Below are 20,795 nucleotides of genomic sequence, written 5' to 3'. Positions count from 1 at the left end.
AGATATATACAAGAATAGTGATAGCCCAAATTGGAAGCTACCTGAATGCCCATTCAATGGTAGAAAGGAAAAATAAACTGTGGTATATTCATAATGAGTTAGTGAAATAAGAATGAGAAAACTGCAACCACACAGAACAAAATGAACATCTCTCACAAACATCCTGCTGAAACAGTGCAGACAGACACAAAAGAGTAGATACCGCACAATTACTTTTACATAAAGCTCAAAAACAGGCACAACTAATCTGGAGCCTCAGAAGTCAGGATGGTGGTTTGTCTTTTCAGGATTTTAACTGGAAGGGGCATGAGGGAGGCTTCTGGGATGTTTAAATGTCCTGAGACATTTTTGCTCTGCTGATTACATGTTCAATTTGTGAAACTGTTCAATTTGTGAGAAGTCATCAAGCTGGACACATGATCCTTCCATAAAACTGAACACTTATAATTTATGCATAAAATAAAATCTCATGGCAAGACATTTTATATTTTCTTCAGTTTATTTTTGATTATATATGGAGAGGCCAATTTTACATGATAGCTTCAAACCAACCATTGTACATTAACCAAATTTTACACAAGCCATTTGAAAAAAGATCTAAAAATGTGCTTAGTTATTGGTATTATATAACATTTATCAAGCACCAAGAGTGTGCTGAGAGCTGTACAGAACAAACATAGAAAAGACACAGTCCCTGCCTTCAAGAATACCCATTCCTTCAGGATCTTGCACATAAAATTTCACCTTACATTCCACACTCTTTTATTCATAAGGCATAAATAAGGAAGTTCGTTGCATTTCTCATTGTTAATAAATATTGAATACCCTTTTCCCCAATTATACGAACAATTATTCGTATCTTTACCTTTAAATACAAATTTTCATAGTACAATATACAGTATATATTGATTTGGTATTCACACAATTGACCACAATATTCTTGCAGGTTGGTTATAATATGAAGCATGTTGAATTTCAACATTCACAAACTTTTATACCACTTAACAGAATCTTTTACTGTTGGCAGAGCTTCTTCTGTTTTGTTTTTTCTATTAAGAAAAAGAACCAACAAATGTGATGCCACTGCTCTTATCTTGATAACTTGTAAACAAAAACAGCACTGCCTTGATTCCAATAAGAGTATCAGAACTATGGCACAGATATTCAGAACAGTGATATTTAGCACATCTATTAAACTAGCCTTGCAGATATCAATCACATAGTTGCATGCCTTAAAATACTAACAATTTATGATCAGCTAGTAATGGATGATGTAAGTATGATTTACCTTACTGTATTTGCAGTTTAATGAAGGGGATACTGGTATAAAATTTCTGAAAAATATGAGGGGGAAAATATTTTTTGCTTTTCTGCAAGGCTGTGTTCAAAACAAATTCAGATTAGAAGATGAAATGATTATGAATTTAATCATTGGTTAAGGATATTTAATTTCAAACTAATCTCTTAAATAATAACATTTGATTACTTTTAAAATGCAGGAAAAACAAAGTGAATTTTGATAATGTAATTTTAGACTCAGGTACAAGAAATTGCCCTTTATATAAAAATGCCAGAGTATGGTGGGAGATGGCACCCAGTACAGTAGAGAGGCCCATCCGTATGTCACCTCTGGGGAGCTCATTGCAACAGGAGGTGATGGGCAAAGATTAGAGGGATGGATAGATGTTTCCCTCCTAGCCAAACTCTGTCTTGCTCAGTCTGCAAACTGAGGGAATAGAGGAGATAGGGTGAGTCTCAGGGTCAGGGAAGGAAGGCTGGGGTGAGCTTGGGGTCAATGGCAAGAAAGGCTCCAACTGTGAACTTTACCTTCTATCTATCCCAAGACCCCAAGCATCCAGTAGCTCCAAGCCATGGTAATGATTCATAACCTCAACATCAGATTTGGTATTATCAGGCTGAGGATGACCCCTTTCCAGAGAAACCCACCTTACTTTTGGCCTCCATTGTCCAATTTCCTGAATTATTACCAGGTCTAGATGTTGCCATTATTCAACAACAATGTTGAGTTGAATTTTAAAGCTCCTTAAAGCTACTCTGGACTCAGAGCAAGACTGAATTTCTCTGACTACCTCTCCAGCTATGGAAAGTATAGAAGAATATTCTACAGAATCCTTTCATTTTCAAGCCTGAGGTGTGACTTATAGTCATGCCCTCCCAAGGTAGCTAGGGATATGCCCAGATGGGGTCCACTAGGAATAGATTCAGCCAAGGGCAGTGGAAAAAGTGGTTTGGTCCAGCCTCTATGGTCCTACCTGTCAAATGGAAGATTTGGGGTGGATTTGACTAGATTTTTCTTATTCTGGGTAAGTACATCTCCATTCTTCTGCAAATCCAGAGCAAGAGGTTGGGAGCTACTATCTCTGATGCTCTGACACTTAATCTGCGATAAAGAGGAGAATAGTGGGGCTAGAATGTGGTACAGAGTCTTACTGGTTGAGGGGTTAGGTGGAAAGGCAATGCCCAGAGTGGTAACCTAGTAGTCTCTTTGGGGTGAAAGAAACAACCTTATGTAATATGCCCCATTGAAAACAGAGCACCAAAGAGTATAATTCTGATGACAGATAGTAACATATACATATTTTTTTATTTTCAATTATAAATCCTCAGTTTTTCATACTAAGGCTTAAGTTTTCAGTCACTGAAATTGAAAATCCATACATAAACATGATAATACAAATAGATAACATGAAGATTTCTAAGAATAAAGGTTTACTACAGATGAAAAAATTCATCCCTCAGTTGTTAACATAATAAAATTAACTGTCTACCCCTTAATGGTGAACAACAGAATTAGACACAGCAAGCTAAGCATTATTTGGGATTTTTCAGAATGGATGCTAGACTCCTATTGCTTTAAAACTGGAGATGCTTCAAATCTCTCTTTTAGAAATTTATTATATCGTACAGAGTGATTACACTTGCTACCAAAATCTATTTATATCCCACCTTGTTATCAAAAATATATATATAAGGTAGCTAGTTTCTGTCAATCCTTTTTTTCTTTAACCTGTAACAACACACTGGAATCAGATGCTGATAGGGATTCTTTCTGTTCCATTATTGGCAAAGCACCATTCAGCAGGTGGAGACAGATCAAATTTGGATGAAATTACAACAGCTTCTTTTACACTAAAGAAACCTCGCTCTCAGGTTATTTAACAGAGAAGACAATAAATGAAAATCAGGTATTTAGATAGACATATAGATAAGTGGTTAAATAGATAATATTTTTTGCACTGCTGACAAGTATTCAAAACTCTGGAGTAGGTGTTGGGGTAACTGAGAAGACCTCGGTGCCTTTATTATTATTATTATTGAACAAGCTTTCAAAATCTTTTTAAAGCCATTGAAAATGGCAGATATTAGTAGTGCATGAAAACCATTGTTTACAGATAGAATGTCAATGTTTAGCCATTGTCTCTACTCTTCAAGGCACAAGGACAAGTTCCAAACTCTTCAACTCATGTATGAGAGGCAGAGCATCTGGTACCACCAGGAGATAGAAAATCAAGGAATACAGCCACACACCAAAGCAAGAACAGGGGATCCTTTGGAATGGCCATGATTTTCAAATACTGACCTTACATCATTAGCAAGCAGCTCCCCTACACTTTGGATTGAGGATGGGAAGGTCTCCTGGCCTGAATACCTTGGCCCATCATGCAGTCTGAGCATACTTCATTCCACGCCTGACTTGGTAGTCCAGCTCCTTCTTACTCCAAGTGCAAGGAAGAAGGTCCAGAATGTTTCCATGAAGATCTGCAGTGATGCAGACATTCTGTCTTGTTGATGACAAAAGGGCAAGAATGAAACGTCAGTAGCCCTTGATAAAAGTCGACAGAGAAGTAATACCCTTTAGGGGTGCACACCCTATTACTTCACCAGCAATGGTCTAAGAACTTTATGGAAAAGAGAACCCACCCTCTTTTCTTCTTATGTTGCTACTTCCCTTAGTTTCTTCTAAAGAGGCATGTATTAAATGTCTTCTGTATAACTTATTCCCTACCATGAAACATTATCAAAATGGAAAGAACCCAATTAATCTTCCTTTTTTTTTTTTTTTGGTTGGAATATTCAATTTGTATTTATTGATAGTCCATTATGTTCTTTTGGTAGGAAAAGATATCACACTTCTAAAAATGCATCAGAGTGTAATTGAGTCAAAGCTAACAGGTAGGTAGATTTCTCACTAGAATTAGTATAGTTTCTGAAAACCACCTTCATTCAATATTTGTAGAAATGCCTCCATGATTTCATCTCTGTTTCAATAAATTGTTGTCTCACTGCTGCAAGATTCTAAAATACAGACGACAACATTGATAGTCATAAGCTGTACGTAAGGTTGCATTCTTAGCTCATGATTTCATTGTGCAGATGGGCACGACAATAACGAGGATGACGGTGCATGCCGCAGCAGTGATCAGAGCAGCTATCTTGCAGACCTTGGCTCGTCTGAATTCAGCTTCTTTACGTTTTAGTAATGAATCGTATCCTGGAGTATAAATGTCTTCCATCCAGTACTCTAAATTGTTTGGGTTTAAAGATTCTTGCGTCTAAAAGCGAAGAGAAGATGTTAGAAATACGGTGAATACTTGCAATCAGGTCAGAGACGTCCTGACAGTCATCACTCCTGAAGCACTTAAGTTGTCTGCAGCTGGGAGTTAGAGACTGTGTTGCATAACATTGCCCCACCAGCCCCTTGCCTGAGGCAGGCTACCACAGGCTCATTCCACATATCACAGATTGCATGGGCCCCTCCCTCACTAAAAATGTCGTGTTGGTTTTGACACAGAGAAACCCAAGGGTCTTTCATCTGTAAGCAAGCAAAATGGGGCTGAGATGAGCAAGACTCTAAACTTCAAGGGCATGCAATCAAGAACAGGCGGGCCCCTCTGCAAGGGAAACAAGGAAAGTCACTGAAAAATGCTTTCTTCCAACAGGCTCTATGAACAGATCTGCTTGAAACAAGGCCATCATAGCATTCTGAAAATCTTCTACTGAAAAATCAAAGGAATCTCCACGATGAGCAGTTCAAACAAAATATAAAATATTTCAACTTCAACCATTTATCTGAGCAGGTCATGCCACTGCTCAAAGTCAAGTTCTACCGACCCCATAGCAGACTGTTCCCACCCCAGACCTGCCGTGGCAATGGATCCAGACTTGGTGCAGCTTCCCCAAAGAGAGAGCCCCCACTGACATCTGTCTGCTGATCTCCCCAAGATTAATCAACTGTCATCAGGAGAAATACCATATTTAACCTGTATTGCCTGTGAATCCTATTCCACGTTGACAGTTAAAATCTATTTCCATGAAGAAAGGCAGTGTTCTCATTTTATGGCAAGCATTTAATAATATGAGTGTCACATAAAAGCAACAACATATTGCAATTCCAAGTGAGGCCATTTAAGTCTTTGAAATGCAAACAAAATATCTATTTTGAAGATTTTCTTAGATTGCTGTATGCTCATAAACATGGGCACATTAAAAATTATTCATACACATATACAAACAGGCCCAAAAACCAAACCTTTCAAAGTTTTAAAAAACTCAGTTGTACCATTTATTGATGGAACAGTGATGATTCTAATGCATGCTAGTAATTCTCTGCCTGACCTTCTAGATTCATTCTGTTTTTTTTCCATCTTGCTCTGTGCTCCTAGGAATATAAACTACATGGACACATCATGGGGACTCCCCTGCCTTCAAGCTCCCATGGGGTTTCAACCAATGAAGACAAGAAGAAAGAGAGATTGAGGTATTTATTCCCCCAGCTCCCTCCTGGCTGGGCTGCAGTTTGTCAGTGGCCCAGCTCCTATTGGACACCTGCTATCAGAGCTGTGGGTCTCAGTGAGTTTCAGAAACAGCCCCTTTCCCTTGGCCCTTCAGATCCAAGGGTGGCAACAGCTTCCTACTGGTGCTGGTCTCTGGGTGCTTCACTAGCTATTGTAAAGAGTCCCCTCCTTAACTACCCCTTTGAGCACGCCACCTGCCTGCTGCCAGGACACTGACAACCCGCAGGCCCTGCCCCCCAGGCTTGATTATCTACCTGTTGCTCACAGTCATCTAGCACACAGCTAGGCACACTGTGGCCTGCAGGCCACATCTCACCTGCCACCTGTCTTTTTACAACCCTTGAACTAAGAGTGATTTTTTTCCATTTTTAAATGGTTGAAAAAAAATCAAAAGAATAATATTTTATGACATGTGAAAATTATATGAAATGCAAATCTCAGTGTCCAAAAATAAAGATTTATGGAAACACAACCACTCCTATTTGTTTCCAAATTGTCTATAGCTGTTTTCGTGCTACAGTGGCCGAGTTGAGCAGTTGTGAGAGATTATAAGGCCCACAAGGCCTAAAGGGTTTACTATCTGTCCTTTACAGAGAAAGTTTGCCAGCTCCTTTCTAAGACATGCTATACGACACTGTACAATGGAAAGAGAAGGGGATCTAGGCATCACAGAAAATCTTCCTGGTCCCTTCCCTCACCAAGGCATAATGTTGAGAGACTGCTATTTAATTTCTCAAGTTACGTGGAAGGCTGGAAGGTGGTCCTGGACACTCAGGGCACCCAAAATAGAAACCAAGACACTCTCAATGTGGGAAAAGTCCTTATTGTACAGGGTGCTCTGTCCAACTCTTCAGCCTTTGCAAGAAACTCCTGCTACAGCATCCTCTGCTAGAACCCCAGGAGCCTCTTCCCTGAGCTTCCCGGAGCAGTTCCACTGCTGCCAAGCCCCGACTGTTGCACCGCCTCCTCCTCCTGCTTGAGCCGCCAAAGCTCTGCCTGCCACAGGCCCTTGGGACCAGTCTGTTCTCCTTGGCATGAAAACATGAAAGCCCTTCAGCAATTTAATAGACACTAAAGAAAGGAGAGATGGACCCAAGATGGGCATATTTTGCTGGAAGACTGGTCTGCAGAAGTGGGTAATGTGCCCCTAAAGGCTGGGAGCTGGTGGAGGGTCAGACCAGCAGCCCTCCATACCCTGGCACCTGGAAGTCAGGCTCAGCACACTATGGGTAAAACAACCTGCTCTTCTTCTCAGTCATCCTGGGGCTGGCCCAGGAGCCAAACAGTGTGTAAATAACACATCAGATTTTGTGCTTTAGTCCCTCCGGCTCAGACAGAAGGAAATTGGTTTCCTTTCATAGCTATATACACTATTATGGGCTGGGATTCAGTGTGTGGAATAAACTATTTTTAATTAGTTTTTTCAATAACTGTAAGCTGTAATCGCACCAAGTAGAAGAGAGGTAATACTGAGGTTTCAAGGGACACAGGCGAATGTATGCAGTTATTAATTAACCCTGGCAAACACTGGAAAGAAGAAAAAGGTTTGCACCTTTGCCTATGCCCTCAAGTGGGAACCACTGATGGCGAATGTACATCTCAACACAAAGGAACTCCGGGAAGATTGTCCAGACACCAACACTGCCCTAAGACTGTACCCGAGTCTCTGCAAAGAGATGAAAAGAAAAAAGGTGGTACTTGCTGCCTTCACCAAGCTCTCAAGGTTGGCTCTTTTTTGCTGTAAACACCCTCATACAGCTATTGAACTCCCTACTTCCTCATATTTTATGCAACTGGATACTCTCTCCTTTGCACTTTTAAGTAATGTCACCTAAAGCTCTATAACCCAAATATCTGTTTTTAATTTTTATAATTTTATCTTTATGCTTATAAACATTGGTGCACTAAAAGCTCACATATCTGTAGGGGGGAAATCTTCCAGCTCCCTCCCTGCAAGCTTTGCAAAGATGTTTCAGTCTACGACTCACCTAATTAATCGAACTCTTTCAAGGTCATCCAGTGATACTGGTGAAATATTGATTATTCCATTGCTTGAGCCATTCACACCTCCAGGTCCTTTCTGACCCCCAGCTGCTCTTGGTATTCTAATTCCCACAGATCGAGGTATGACGCCCATAGCAGAGCTGCACAGGGACCCACTGGAGGGAGAATCAAATCCCTCTCTAGCCTCCTTGCCCACAGGAAGTTGACAGAAGAGGGATTGACCTGAAGGGTCAAGGGGTGTGCAGTACAAGTGGGAATGTAAAATGCATGAGGTAAGAGGGGTGAGGACGGGCTCAGGGTTGCTCCTGATGCCCCCACAACACTCACTGTCAGGGTCTGGCCAGAGCTGCCCCTTCCCATAATTGCTGTCATTTAGGGCCCAAGACAAACAAATGTCATTGCAATCTTTTTTTTTTTTTTTTTTTTTTTTTTTGAGACGGAGTCTTGCTGTGCCCCAGGCTGGAGTGCAGTGGCGCTCGATCTCGGCTCACTGCAAGCTCCGCCCCGCCGGTTTCATGCCATTCTCCTGCCTCAGCCTCCCAAGTAGCTGGGACTACAGGCACCCGCCACCTCACCCGGCTAATTTTCTTGTATTTTTAGTAGAGACGGGGTTTCACCGGGTTAGCCAGGATGGTCTCGATCTCCTGACCTCGTGATCCGCCCATCTCGGCCTCCCAAAGTGCTGGGATTACAGGCTTGAGCCACCGCGCCCGGCCTCATTTTTTTTTTTAAACAACATAAAACTCCACTAAACTCTTAACAATAGCAAAATGAAATGGCAAGGAAGTTGTAGAAGAGAAAGAACATGAGACTTATTGCCAGATGGTCCAGTATGAATTTAGACTTGTCTGACCTGGGGCAAATTATTGAGCTTCCCGGGTCCTCAATTTCCTCATCTGTAAACTGAAGATGGTCATAACAATTCCTGCCTCACAGGCCACTGTGCCTGGGACTGAGAGACTGTAGAAAGCGCTATGCAAAGTTGATTGATGTCAGCGTCATTGACCAGCCCCCAAGGGCCTTCTTTTTCAGTGCCTACTTGATGCCAGGTACTTTAAATATATTATTTTTAATTCTTACAGTGACTCACAAGCTCGATATTATTATATCCATTTAACAGGTGGAGGGGCTGAACCTCAATCAGATGGAGTGAATGCTTCCGGCCACACAGCGAAGGAGTCCGGGATGAAAACCCAGTGCTGCCAGAATGTGGTCTTTTCTTTCCACCACACTGCACCTCCCACAGCCCTCTTTGTTCTAGAGCAAGGCCACTTCAGGGAAGCCTTGCCATACTGATCTCCACAGGCAGCTCTCACCAACTGTGCTTCACGTGCATGGTCATTCCGGGGCCTGGGCGGAACGGGCACCCCTGGTGCTATGGCCTGGCTGCCTACAAAGCTAAGTGCACAGGTGGGGACAGGGTGCTCCTTTGCTCCTGTGGTGATCTGGAGACACAGATCAACCCAGTGTGAATGGAACCAGGCAGAGTTGCCCACCAAAATAAAAGCGTGGCCAAAACCCAGCCCTGCCTATGGGTGAACAAAAAACATGCCCTCCAGCCACAACTGCATTCATAGAGCTTCCGGGGATGGCTCTTACCTGGGGCTGCTCCGTATGGAAACATAATCCATAGCTTGGCTCCCACAAATATGCTTATCCCACGTGCTACATATGGAAGGAGAAATCAGCTTGTATTTCATTAAACAGTTTGGCTCAGGTCTTGTGAGCAAATATTAGAATCTGCACTTGGTACAGAGTTGTAAATGCATCGTTAGCAAATCAGATGGCCGATAAAAAATACATAAATAAATCAAGCATTCCTACCGCTAAATGTTTACAAATAAGCAAAACAATGATCCCCTTGTTAAAAGTCTCTTCTGCTCTATGATTTATTAAAGTTCTGAATTCCATGTTGGGGTCCCAGGGCGTTAGAGGGTGTGGGAGTGGGCTGGTTGGTCTAAGCCGTCCGTGATCCATTCCTGCATTTGCCCGGGCACAGCTGGGCTTCCCCCAACCCAGGGACAGTGAGAGGCTCACCTGCAGGTCCAGGGCTGTCAGCTTGCCCTTGTCACTCGCATTCCGTGCATACTCCTCAATGGTCCAAGAAGGCTGGCCCCTCTTCACCTCGGCCAACTCAGTCAGCCGCATGTCTGTGTACAGTGGGTTGCTCTTCATGTGGGCCTTGAGGGAGGCAGGGTAGGGGTGAGGGCTGAACACCTGCTCCACCAGGAAGCCGTCTTTGGGCTGCTTGGGCAGTCGGTGCTGTGGGGGAATGTCGTACTGCCTGTCTGCCTGCAGAGGGGCACAAAGAAGTCCAGACAAGTGGCAAAGATGCCCTGGGATTTCACAGTGCAATTGAGCTGCCAGCAGCTTTCCTGTAGACATCCAGGTAGCAAAGTGCAGTTACTTCCAAGCAAATCAAAAGTGTGAAAACACAGCCATGTTGGGGGAAATTCTCTAGGAAAAGCTTATGATCATAATGTTACTAATATAAACTAACATTTCTGTGCCAGAAAAAGGTTATTTAATGGAATCTTTATGCCATCACTACCATTGTGAATACCCATTGTACAGGTAGGAAAACAGAGCCCAGACTCAGTAACTTGCCCCAGGCACACAGCTAGTAAGGGGTGGAGCTAGGATTTAAACCTGATCATCTGGCTTTAGAGAGTCTTTAACTACTGATATTAATGCCCCCTCTTTCTTTTACCGTTTTGCACGGGGTACAGATGAGTAAAAGTCCTTTCCTCAAGGAACTCGCTGAAAACCCTGATGCTACACTGCTTCTTCGGAAGGAAAAAGCTGAGTCAGAAAGCACAGGTTGAGAGCTTCTACTGATTTTCCTAGGCAGCAGATGGGCCCCTGTCAGAAGGAATACGGCCTTCAGAATAAGAGAGCAGTCTGGGCAGCAGTGTGGAGGTAGGACGGTGCCTAAAACAGGTGGCAATAGTTTATATTCTGAGTCATTGAATGCAACCCAAAGGTTTCTGCTCTCAGTATACCTGTCCTAAGACTGGGTCAGTGCTCATTTCTGTCACCTCTTAGGACTATGTCCAGACCCTTGGCCAGCATTTGTGCCTTTGAACTATAACCACCTGTTTGCCCATCTGGCTCCTCTGCTAAACTATGAGTTCCTTGAAGGCAAGGGATCGTTTTGTTCACCTTTTAATCCCCTTCTCCAGCAAGATGATACCACCAAGTAGAAGACACTCCATGAATATTCATCAAAGGGTTAGAAGCCAATTATATGTAGTCATGTATACAGAACAGAGAGCAAAAAAGTTGTGTATCTCAGTAACAGCAAGAGAAAAAGGAAAAAAGAAGAATGTGAGTCAAGGTGTGTGTACAGAAGGAAGAGAAGGAGAATGTTTAGGTGTGATGTGATGAGAGTTGATGTGCAAGAATGTGGTGGGCACATGTGGTGTATGTGTGTATGTGTATGAGTGTGTGGATCATATGATTACATAGGGGCTAGAAGCACACATGGTGTATGTGTGTATGTGTGTGAGCGTGTGGATCATACGCTTGCATAGGGGCTGGAAGCACACATGGTGTATGTGTGTATGTGTGTGAGCATGTGGATCATACGCTTGCATAGGGGCTGGAAGCACACGTGGTGTATGTGTGTATGTGTGTGAGTGTGTGGGTCATACATTTGCATAGGGGTTGGAAGCACACGTGGTGTATATGTGTACGTGTGTGAGTGTGTGGGTCATACATTTGCATAGAGGTTGGAAGCACACGTGGTGTACGTGTGTACGTGTGTGAGTGTGTGCATCCTACACCTGCATGGGGACTGGAAACACATCTCCACCTACCAGCAAACCCAACCCATTGACTTTTACCCAAATAGAGCATAACATTTGGCTATTCCAGACCATCAAGACTGCTGACACTGACACAGAGAACACAGGATAAACCCACACAAGAAAATGAGGTTCCTTCTTATTTTCTAACTCATCAAAGCCAAGTATCTTCTAAGAGACTTCACCAGTTTTTGCTCATCACCACCACCCAACACTCAGAGAGCTCCTATTACATGCAGAGTCTGCACCAAGCTGGGAGGAAGGGTAGATGGTGATAATATAACTACAATGGCAGCCACTGCAGGCATAATTGACATTAACCAAGGGCTATGTGTCCACCACTCTGCTCAGGGCTAAACATGCATTGTCTTCATTTCATCTTCTCATTAAAATTCTGAGGTTGTAAATATTATTGTCCCTAGTATGGATGTGGAAACTCAGGTCAGAAAGGTTAAGAGACTGACCCAACGTCAGACAGCTGGTAAGAGGCAGAGCCAGGATTTGAAACTGTTTTCACTTCTAAGATGGAAAGTTTCATTGCTGCCCATGCCTGTTTGTATCACTGAGTTTGTGTTCTTACTGGGCAGTCAATACATATACATAATACGTATTTTCAAAAAAAAGTTTGCATCCACTATGTCTGAACAAACAGGAGTAAGGGCTGGAGACCAGCAATAAGCCCTAGGAAAGCTTACAGAGACTTATGAAGTAAGGGGCCTTGAGGGGAACATAGGACTTAGTACGGGGGAGGTGGACCAGAGAGTCTTGGTGGAGGATTCATGTGAAGAAAAATTTGACAGTGAAATAGGACCTGGCCATCATAGGTGCTCAATTAGTGTTTACTGAATCGGTGACCAAATGAATGAGCATGGTTATTTTGAGGAAAAACAGGAAAACTCATCAAGGTAGAGCAGGGTCCAGTCAAGGTATAACAGAGCCTTCTGGTTGAGGAAAGGTACATGAAATTCACAGGGTTGTGAAGGCCTGACTAAGAAGTTTGCAACTCTTTGCGGAGGCAAAGGAGAGTCAGAGAAGAGTGGGGAATAGGGGACCCTGCGCAACCACAGAGAGTGGCATTTTAGGAAAGTGAATGCAGCAGTGGCCCATGAGATGAGATGGAAGGTGGAGAATGTGCCCAAGCATCCCCAGTAGGGGAAGAGCCTTGACTCAAGGTAGAAGTGTAAATGGAAAAGAAGGCAGAGTTGCAGGAGACATGACAGAACACAAATCCATAGGGTCTGGTAGCTATGCTGGACACAGTGAGCCCAAGAAGAGGGACCAAAGGGGCTTCTTCAGTTTGGAGGATTGCTACAATGCTGACCCCATCCTCACCTCTCCCAGAATGGAAATAGTGAGAGGGAACACTGGTTTTAAAGGAACAGAAAAGCCTGCTTTGGGAACTGTAGATTTTGACATGTAGACAAGATATTTAGGGAAACTGGCCTTTAGCAGTTTGACATATGCAACCAAAGCTCCAAAGGCGGGCTGGGTCTGGTCATTACCATGGGAATCACCACCTCAAAGTTGGTGAGAGCCACAAGCCAGGAAGGAGAAATGAGGTTGCAGAAGGGGACAAAATAAAGAGAATGCAACTTTGTGTTAGGCCTATCGAGCGGATCTGACTCAAGCTTGTGACTGTTCATTCCTGCTGGCTTTGTGAAGCTTTGACATTTGATAGGTGGGAGGCATGGCTAGTTCAGTTTAACCTGACATTTCTACAGAAGCACCTAACCATTTGAGTTCTCTAAATGGCCACTGTTCAATGATATCTGAAACCCAAAGCACCAGAAACCTGGCCAGACCCTGGCAGCTAAGAGACAGTGACAATAGAACCCGAGCAGAGGACTGGATCTGGGTGTCTTGTGCCCAGCATGGCAGCACAAACCAAATTCTGGATCCTCTCCAGCACCAAACGTGGTAAGCCGCTCCATAAGGGCAGAGTGGTAATCAGCAGACACCAGAGGTGTCTTTAAAATCAGAAAAAAAAAAAAAAAAAAGACTTCTTCTACTCCCTCCCCTCTTTGGACCCTGAAAATTTCCTTAAAACCCAGTTTTCCAAGCTTTTCCTTCTCAGCACCATTTAAGGAGCTCAGCCTCCTCCCTGGCTTTGAATGTCTGTAGCCCACACCACTGTCACTCTCTGACAACACAGACCTTGGAGACCTCAGGAGCAGGGACTTGTCTGTCCACTGACCTTCTAGAAGCAGGACATGGAATGGAGATAATCAACACACTGAAGTTGTATCACCTTGGCCAGAAAGGGGTCACTATAACCCAGTTAGAATGAACAGGATTGGCCACAGGTCCCACAGAAACAAATCATCCTTACTGCAGGGGGTGAGAGAAAGAAAGGATTCAAGTATATGTGTACACAATGATTCTAGGACTGAGGAAGTGAAGTCTGCTATAAACATGCAAAAGAACTGTACTTATGTGAAACAGCCTCCAACAAGCAACAGTGTAGAGAAAAAAAACTAAAAAGGAAAGGAAGACACCAGATTAAGCATTGTTGTCTTTTTTTGAGACAGAGTCTCGCTCCATTGCCCAGGCTGGAGTGCAGTGCGTGATCTCGGCTCACTGCAACCTCCGCCTCCTGGGTTCAAGCAATTCTCCTGCCTTGGCCTCCTGAGTAGCTGGGACTACAGGCTCGTGTCACCACACCCAGCTAACTTTTTACATTTTTAGTAGAGATGGGGTTTCAACACATTGGCCAGGCTGGTCTCGAACTCCTGACCTCATGATCCTAGTTATCATTTTACTTCCTAACCATCAATTTATTTTATAATGAAAAAAACCCTCATGCTTAAAAAGGAACATCACACATGCAATGAAGTCCATGAAAGGGATGTATCAGCTAGCACCCTTTTCAGCATTTTCCCTCATGTACCTGACCTGCATCCTGCTATTTCAGAAATGACAGGAAGATACCCTTGGTGATGCTTGCCTGGGCTGACACATTCCCCATTCTATGAAAATCTGTTCTCACACCACCTGTCCCATGAATCCCAACCCTACGTTCTGCTGTCGGCACCATCACAGCATGTGCTCCTCCTAGCTGACGGACAACTTGGCGGAACACACAACCTGCCTATGTTGTCCTCTCTATTCCAATGTGAAAAGCCTGCCAAACCTGGAAAGATAATTGGCACACAGAGGACAGGCCTCTTGCCTGTTTAATGCCATGTTCAAGGCTTTGAAATGTGCCAGGGCTATGATGAAGCTGGTGCCTGATTTTGTGAACTTAAATTTAAATTACCTCTTTAGATTTCCGATGCCAGTCTTTATTATCTCCTGGGCCTGTGTCTTTTATCTCCTCCTCATTGAGGCCCACACGGTTGGTGTAAGTGATGGTGCGCCAGTCTCTGGGCGAGTTGGAGATGCTGGCGATTTTGGACTCCGTGGCACTGTTCTCCTCTGTTAGGGATCTAGAGGATGGCCTGGTGAAGAGGCTTTTTTTTAAGGCCTTGACCCGCAGGCTCTCGCTGTTGCTCCCACTAGCATCAGAGCAGCACCAGTCGGGGTTGTTCTCCAGTTTTGGTCCATGGGAGCCACTGTGTGCACGGAACATCCGGGGAGAGGCACTGTCATCAGACGGAACCTCGCTCGTCAAGGAGTTCAGATCTATCTGCACACTCACCTTCTCAGGCTGTTGCATTTTCTGGTCCAATTTATTTAGTTTGCCCAAGACCTGGGAGATTTCCTCACGGACACCCGACAGGGATTCCAGCTTTCGTTCAATTTCGCCGATCCTGAGCACCAGTTTGCACACACTGGTCTTCAGTTCTTCTTCCGAATGGTGGGTGTTTTCAGGCCGGTTGCCCTTGTCTCCCTTGCTGCTGGGGACCCCATTGGCAATTTTGGTTAAGTTGTGCTCGGGGGAACTATCGCAGTCTGACTTATGGAGCTGAGACAAGGACCCTGTGCTGTTGTAGCAGGACGACTGTATCACTCCTGTGGAGCCACTGATGCTCATGTCATCAAGAAATCGGAAAATGTCACTGATGTCGTCGCTGACAATTTCTGAGTCATCGTCTGAGTGCTTCATGGTGTGCCTGTCACTGTACTTGCCCTGACTGGAGGTGCACAGGTCTCTGCATTTCTTGGGCTCCAGCACGTGCTCAGTCTGGGTGCCCACGCTACTGGTATCTGAGCTGAGCTGCCCACTGGAGCAGTTAATGCTCTTGTCTTTAAACTTTTTGACTGGTTCATGCTTCTCCAAGTCAACAGGGGAGGAGATCTCTTTAGATTTGAGCCCGTTTGGTTTTGCCGCATAAGCAATGGGGAGAATTGGCTGTTGATCCTTTGGCGGGAGGTAAGTCGGGCGCCTGTCTGGGGCTGGGAAATTGGGAGTCTGGCTACTGGCATTTGGATAGCGTAGCCTCTCCTCGGAGGGATTTCTATTGAAAAAGGACCGTTCAAAGTCAGGAACTTCCTCCGTGTTTAGGCTCCAGCTTTTGGCTGGCCAGGGAGTCTGCTTGTGGGGCCTCCCTGGACAGCGCCTGGCTTCTTGGGTTCCCATCACTGGAGTGGGCCCAAAATACGTAGAGGCTTGAAGGTCATCTAAGCTTTCATGCTTTGCTCGCCTTTTGTCAGGAACCGGGGAATACACCGGATTCAGGTACTGGCTGTTATAGGGCATTTCAAAGCTGTGGTTGAAGAAGGGTGGCTTGTGGGGCTCCTTTCGGCTCTGGGGCTCCCCGTGCTCATTCTCTGCTTTGCTGACGGGGCCAACCAAACTGGGGGACACCGCCATCAAATTGTGAAAATCCTCTTTAAAGATACTCCTTTTCTGGACACAGGACTGAACCACAAATGGCTCGTCATTGGAAATGAAGGTCTCCTTGATGCTCTGGTTGATGGGCAGCGAGTCCTGGTCTGAAATGGACTCATTTTCTATGTTCATGGGGAAGTAGGTCCTCTGCATCTCACAGGGCTGAGGGCTGGTCACAGAGTACGGGGCCAGGGCCTGCAGCCTGTCCAGGGAAGCAGCACGGTTTTTCACCTCTTTGCTAACTCCCAACAGGAAATTAGGCTCAGAGGCAGGGACAAACTGCGGGCAGTCCTTGCAGTCCATCTTCCGGCACTTGGACGACTGCCTGGTGGGGTAGCCCCGGCTGAAAGACCTCTCACTCAGCTCACAGTTCAGGGGCTCACACTCGGCTGCATTGCAGATCTCTGTATCCGACCTGCATGATTCAAAGGACGCCTCCTTCTTGCGCACCTTCTGGCGACCCGTAGGCAGCTTCTCCTTGGCTGCCCCACCATTCATTTGGATCAGATTAAATATCGTCACAATATCTGCTGCCACCATGATTTTCTTTGATTGCTGGTTATTCACAGTGCATTTCATCTTGTCTTTGAATAGAGTGGCTGGAAAATTGGGATCGAGACAAGCCGTGTAGAAGAGCACGCTTCTCAGTTTGGCAAGCTGCGACAGATCGAACCGGGCACAGAGAGATTTGCACAGGTCCTGATAAGAAACGGTATTTTGCTTACTGTCCAGCTCCTCCAAGATCTTCACCAAGAAGAGGGAAGTTTCCTGATTGGTCTCCATGATTTATTACTTGAAAAGCTCGCTGACTACACTGAAACTTCAGGTCAGTTCTGTGGTGGCAATATTGAGAAAGAGAGGAGGAAAAGAGGATTATAAACACCAGTGGAGTTTGAAGTCAAGCTTCTTATAAACCGTATAGAGAAATACAAAGAAAAACATTTTAATGATTAAAAATGTAGTAAGGACAGTAAAAATATTCATAACATTCGATTTAGTAATTTCCTTCCTGGGAACCTACCTTAATGATTAATGATAACAATTATGCTTAAAGGTGTTCACTATGATGGCACTTATAATAATGAGAAAGCAAAACATCTTAAATATCCAAATAGGTGAATACATAAACATGTTATGATATACCATGAATTTCTACAAACATTAAACTACATTAATGTACATTCTTACAATGGAATACTACTCATCAGCAAAAAAGAATAAACCACTAGTATATGCAAGGACATGGATGAATCTCGAATGTATTGTGTGTGGGTGGAAGAAGCCAGAGTCAGAAGGTACATCCTCCACTGCATGATTCCATCTTAATGACATTCTGGAAGACAGATCAGTAGTTGCCGAGAACTGGATGTGAGGAGGGGGGTGGACCTCAAAGGGGCACAGAGAAGTTTTCCTAAATGATATAATTGTTCTACATCCTGGTTGTGGTGGTGGTTACATGACTGTAGGCATTTGTCAAAACTCACAGGACTCTAAACTAGAAAGTGTAAGTTTTACTGTACATAAATAATAACTCAACTTAGAAATTACATAATGAAGACTTTTCTTTTTTTTTTTTTTTTTTTGAGACAGAGTCTCGCTCTGTGCCCCAGGCTGGAGTGCAGTGGCACGATAACTATGATATAATATGGAGTGAAAAAATATGAAAATAAATCAGTATAAGATCATAATTGTATAAAATTATGTATTCTTGAAAACAAAAATGAAAAAATAATGTGCACTAAGATGCTAATAGTAGTTAAGTTTGGATTGTAAATATGGATTTTTTTTCTGAATTAGTAACCTCTCTTCCCTAATACTTTATTATGTAAGTTATCAAATATACAGCAAAGTTGAAAGAATTTTATAGTGAACACTAATATACCCAACATCTGGATTCTCCATTAATATTTTACTTTATTTGCTTTATTACATATCTATCCACATTTTCATCATCAAACTTTCTTTTTTCTTAATTCACTTCAGAGTAAATTGCAGACATCTGTACACTTCTTCCAAATACTTCATCATATATATCATTAACCCAAGTTCAATAATTGTTCACAGATTTTCTTTTAATGTAAAATGTACATACAATGAAGTGTACAAATCTTAAGGGTGCATTGGCTGAAGTTTCAACAATTATGTATGCCTGCGTAGAAACTGAAGCCCCTGTAAAGAACTAAAATGTTCCCATTGCCCCAGAAAGTTCCCTCACACCCTTTTCTGTTCAACCACTGTTATTTTTATAGGTTTCTTTTTTAATCATTTCCCATCTTTTCTAAAATTCTTTACAATGAGCATTTGTTATTTTGTAAGCACCAAACAATAATAAACTTTACTTTGAAATTGAACAAAAACAGTACATTAACAGATCTTGGATGGGCAAATTAAAAATACCAAACCAAACATTTAACAAAATTTCATTAGAGAAGGTCTTCACCCTTGGTTGATAAACATAGATGCAGGTTCTAAGACTTGCAGAGACACATCAAATTACACATTGTGTTCATTTCCCTGGTCGCATACTGCTTAGAAAATTAGTATTTTGATAACTGATTTATTGATTTTAAAGCTAACACAGTCCACATGTATCCAACCCATTTTCTAGGGGAATGGTATATTTTCTTTGGATTACATTTTAGCAGCTCGAGGTAATGAGCTTTCTCTCCATCCTGAAGGCAGCCACTCCCAGTGGGCTTCTATAAACATTAACCTGGTTTCTCCCATGAATGTCTGGAGGGATATGCAGAGACCAGTGGTTTGCATTTTCTTGCAAGGAAAAGGAAACAAACCCTTGACAGGTTCTGTTCCTGCCCAGAACAAGTCACTGGGAAAACCATTTTTTTCCATCCCGCCCCAGCCTTCCAGTCCATCTGATGGAAGCATTCTGTGTCCAAATGTTCTGGCTTGTTAAAGCGGTGGACAACCTGTCACATGGGGTCTCAAGTAAATTAATGGGTATAGATATCAGAGCACAGGATCAGTGAATGTAATTTTGGGAACAGCAACTACAACTCATGCATATATTTTATAGCTTGGGTGACACGAAGCACTTTCAGGACTTCTTTTTTTTTTTTTTTTTTTTTTTTTTTTTGAGACGGAGTCTCGCTCTGCCGCCCAGGCTGGAGTGCAGTGGCCAGATCTCAGCTCACTGCAAGCTCCGCCTCCTGGGTTTATGCCATTCTCCTGCCTCAGCCTCCCGAGTAGCTGGGACTACAGGCTAAGCTAATCTTATGTGTGTCCTACCATGCACCTCCCAGGAAAACCCAACACTTTGCTTCTCTGGGAAGATTTCTCAACTTTCTATCCTACTTTGCATGGCAAAGGAAGTCTTAATCCCAGGTCAAAAACCCTATTTGGAAAACCAAGGCCCAGTGTCTCCTGAAGTGAATAAAAGAAGTACAAATATGGTAAGCCTGAGTTATATTTTATCAAAACTGAAATTAGGAGGTCTGTGGATGGAAACAGGTGCATGGACATGCGTGCAGCACAGGTGCATGTGATGATCAGTTATCATAGAGAAACTGCACCCAGATTTCCTACAATGCACCAAGGAGAACCAGAGAGGAAGAAGAGCAAGAGGAGAGATGGATTGAAAAATCGGTTTCCAGGCTCTTAGCAGTGGAACAGGATCCAACCTCCAGCATGAAGCCCTGAGCAATCTGCCTTATTTGACCACACAAACAACTGTGTAGGGTAGGAAGAGCACCCGCATGTTACAGATAAGGAAACTGAGGAACTCAGAGAGGAAGTAACTGTATAATCCAGAGAGGTGATATGAGTTGCTGGGGGTTCAGTATTGGGTTAGAGGCCCAAGTGGACTCCAACCCAGGTCTTCTGACGCTATTGAAGGGGCACTAGGCTCAATCACATGCCAGGAGGACAAACATCCACCGCCTACTGACAGAGGTGAATGAGGGGTGGAGGAGCCACCGTGGACTGACCACCTACTATGTGCTGAGGCCTTACATGATTTTAAGCAACAGCTCAGAGAGGGGGGCACGGACATTCCCCAGTTATTCAAGAGAAATGAGGAAAAGGAGGCTAGAGAAACTCCACTGAGAGCATGACGCATCACAGTCTGAAGCCGGATCTGGTCAAAGAGCAAGGCAGAAATAGCCGTCCGGAATCTCTGGGGGCTGAGCAAAACTGCCTTGGGACATATGTGCATGCACCCCCCCACACACACACAGCTTCACACTTACACAGACTCACCCATACACTCACACGCAGACACATTCACATAGCTTCACTCAGATTCACCCAGATACACCTACACGCACTCACATAGCTTCACACTCACACAGACTCACCCATACACTCACATGCAGACACATTCACAGCTTCACACTCACAGAACTTCACTCAGACTCACCTAGACACACACTCACACCCACA

General features: G+C 43.6%; 1 protein-coding gene across 2 annotated transcripts; it reads right to left on the bottom strand.

Moving 5' to 3' along the window:
- Positions 1 to 496: 496 nt before the first annotated feature.
- On the bottom strand, positions 497 to 17,227 carry MINAR1 (membrane integral NOTCH2 associated receptor 1). 2 transcript variants are annotated; one of them, XR_007727693.1, is made up of 4 exons: positions 14,883 to 17,227; positions 9,858 to 10,112; positions 9,420 to 9,485; positions 4,513 to 4,574 (listed from the first exon to the last, which is right to left on the bottom strand). XR_007727693.1 is itself a non-coding variant. In XM_050799954.1 (3 exons), exons 1-3 carry the CDS (start codon positions 17,178 to 17,180, stop codon positions 4,377 to 4,379), a joined length of 2,751 nt encoding a protein of 916 aa, XP_050655911.1. In that variant the 5' UTR covers positions 17,181 to 17,227; the 3' UTR covers positions 497 to 4,376. The 2 variants fall into 2 exon arrangements, 1 of the variants encoding a protein (XP_050655911.1); XM_050799954.1 differs by lacking the exon at positions 9,420 to 9,485 and having other exon boundaries at positions 497 to 4,574.
- Between the last annotated feature and the right edge of the window lie 3,568 nt (positions 17,228 to 20,795).

The sequence above is a fragment of the Macaca thibetana genome, chromosome 7 (assembly GCF_024542745.1).
Source record: "Macaca thibetana thibetana isolate TM-01 chromosome 7, ASM2454274v1, whole genome shotgun sequence".
Lineage (NCBI taxonomy): Eukaryota > Metazoa > Chordata > Mammalia > Primates > Cercopithecidae > Macaca > Macaca thibetana.
This window is presented reverse-complemented; position numbering and strand designations above follow the sequence as displayed.

Coding starts and splice junctions, on each gene's coding strand:
- MINAR1 (XM_050799954.1), bottom strand. CDS start 17,180: ATGGAGACCAATCAGGAAACTTCCCTCTTCTTGGTGAAGATCTTGGAG. Junction 10,113..14,882: donor GGCATCGGAAATCTAAAGAG/GTAATTTAAATT, acceptor GCCCCTCTGCAG/GCAGACAGGCAGTACGACAT. Junction 4,575..9,857: donor TGACAGCCCTGGACCTGCAG/GTGAGCCTCTCA, acceptor CTTCGCTTTTAG/ACGCAAGAATCTTTAAACCC.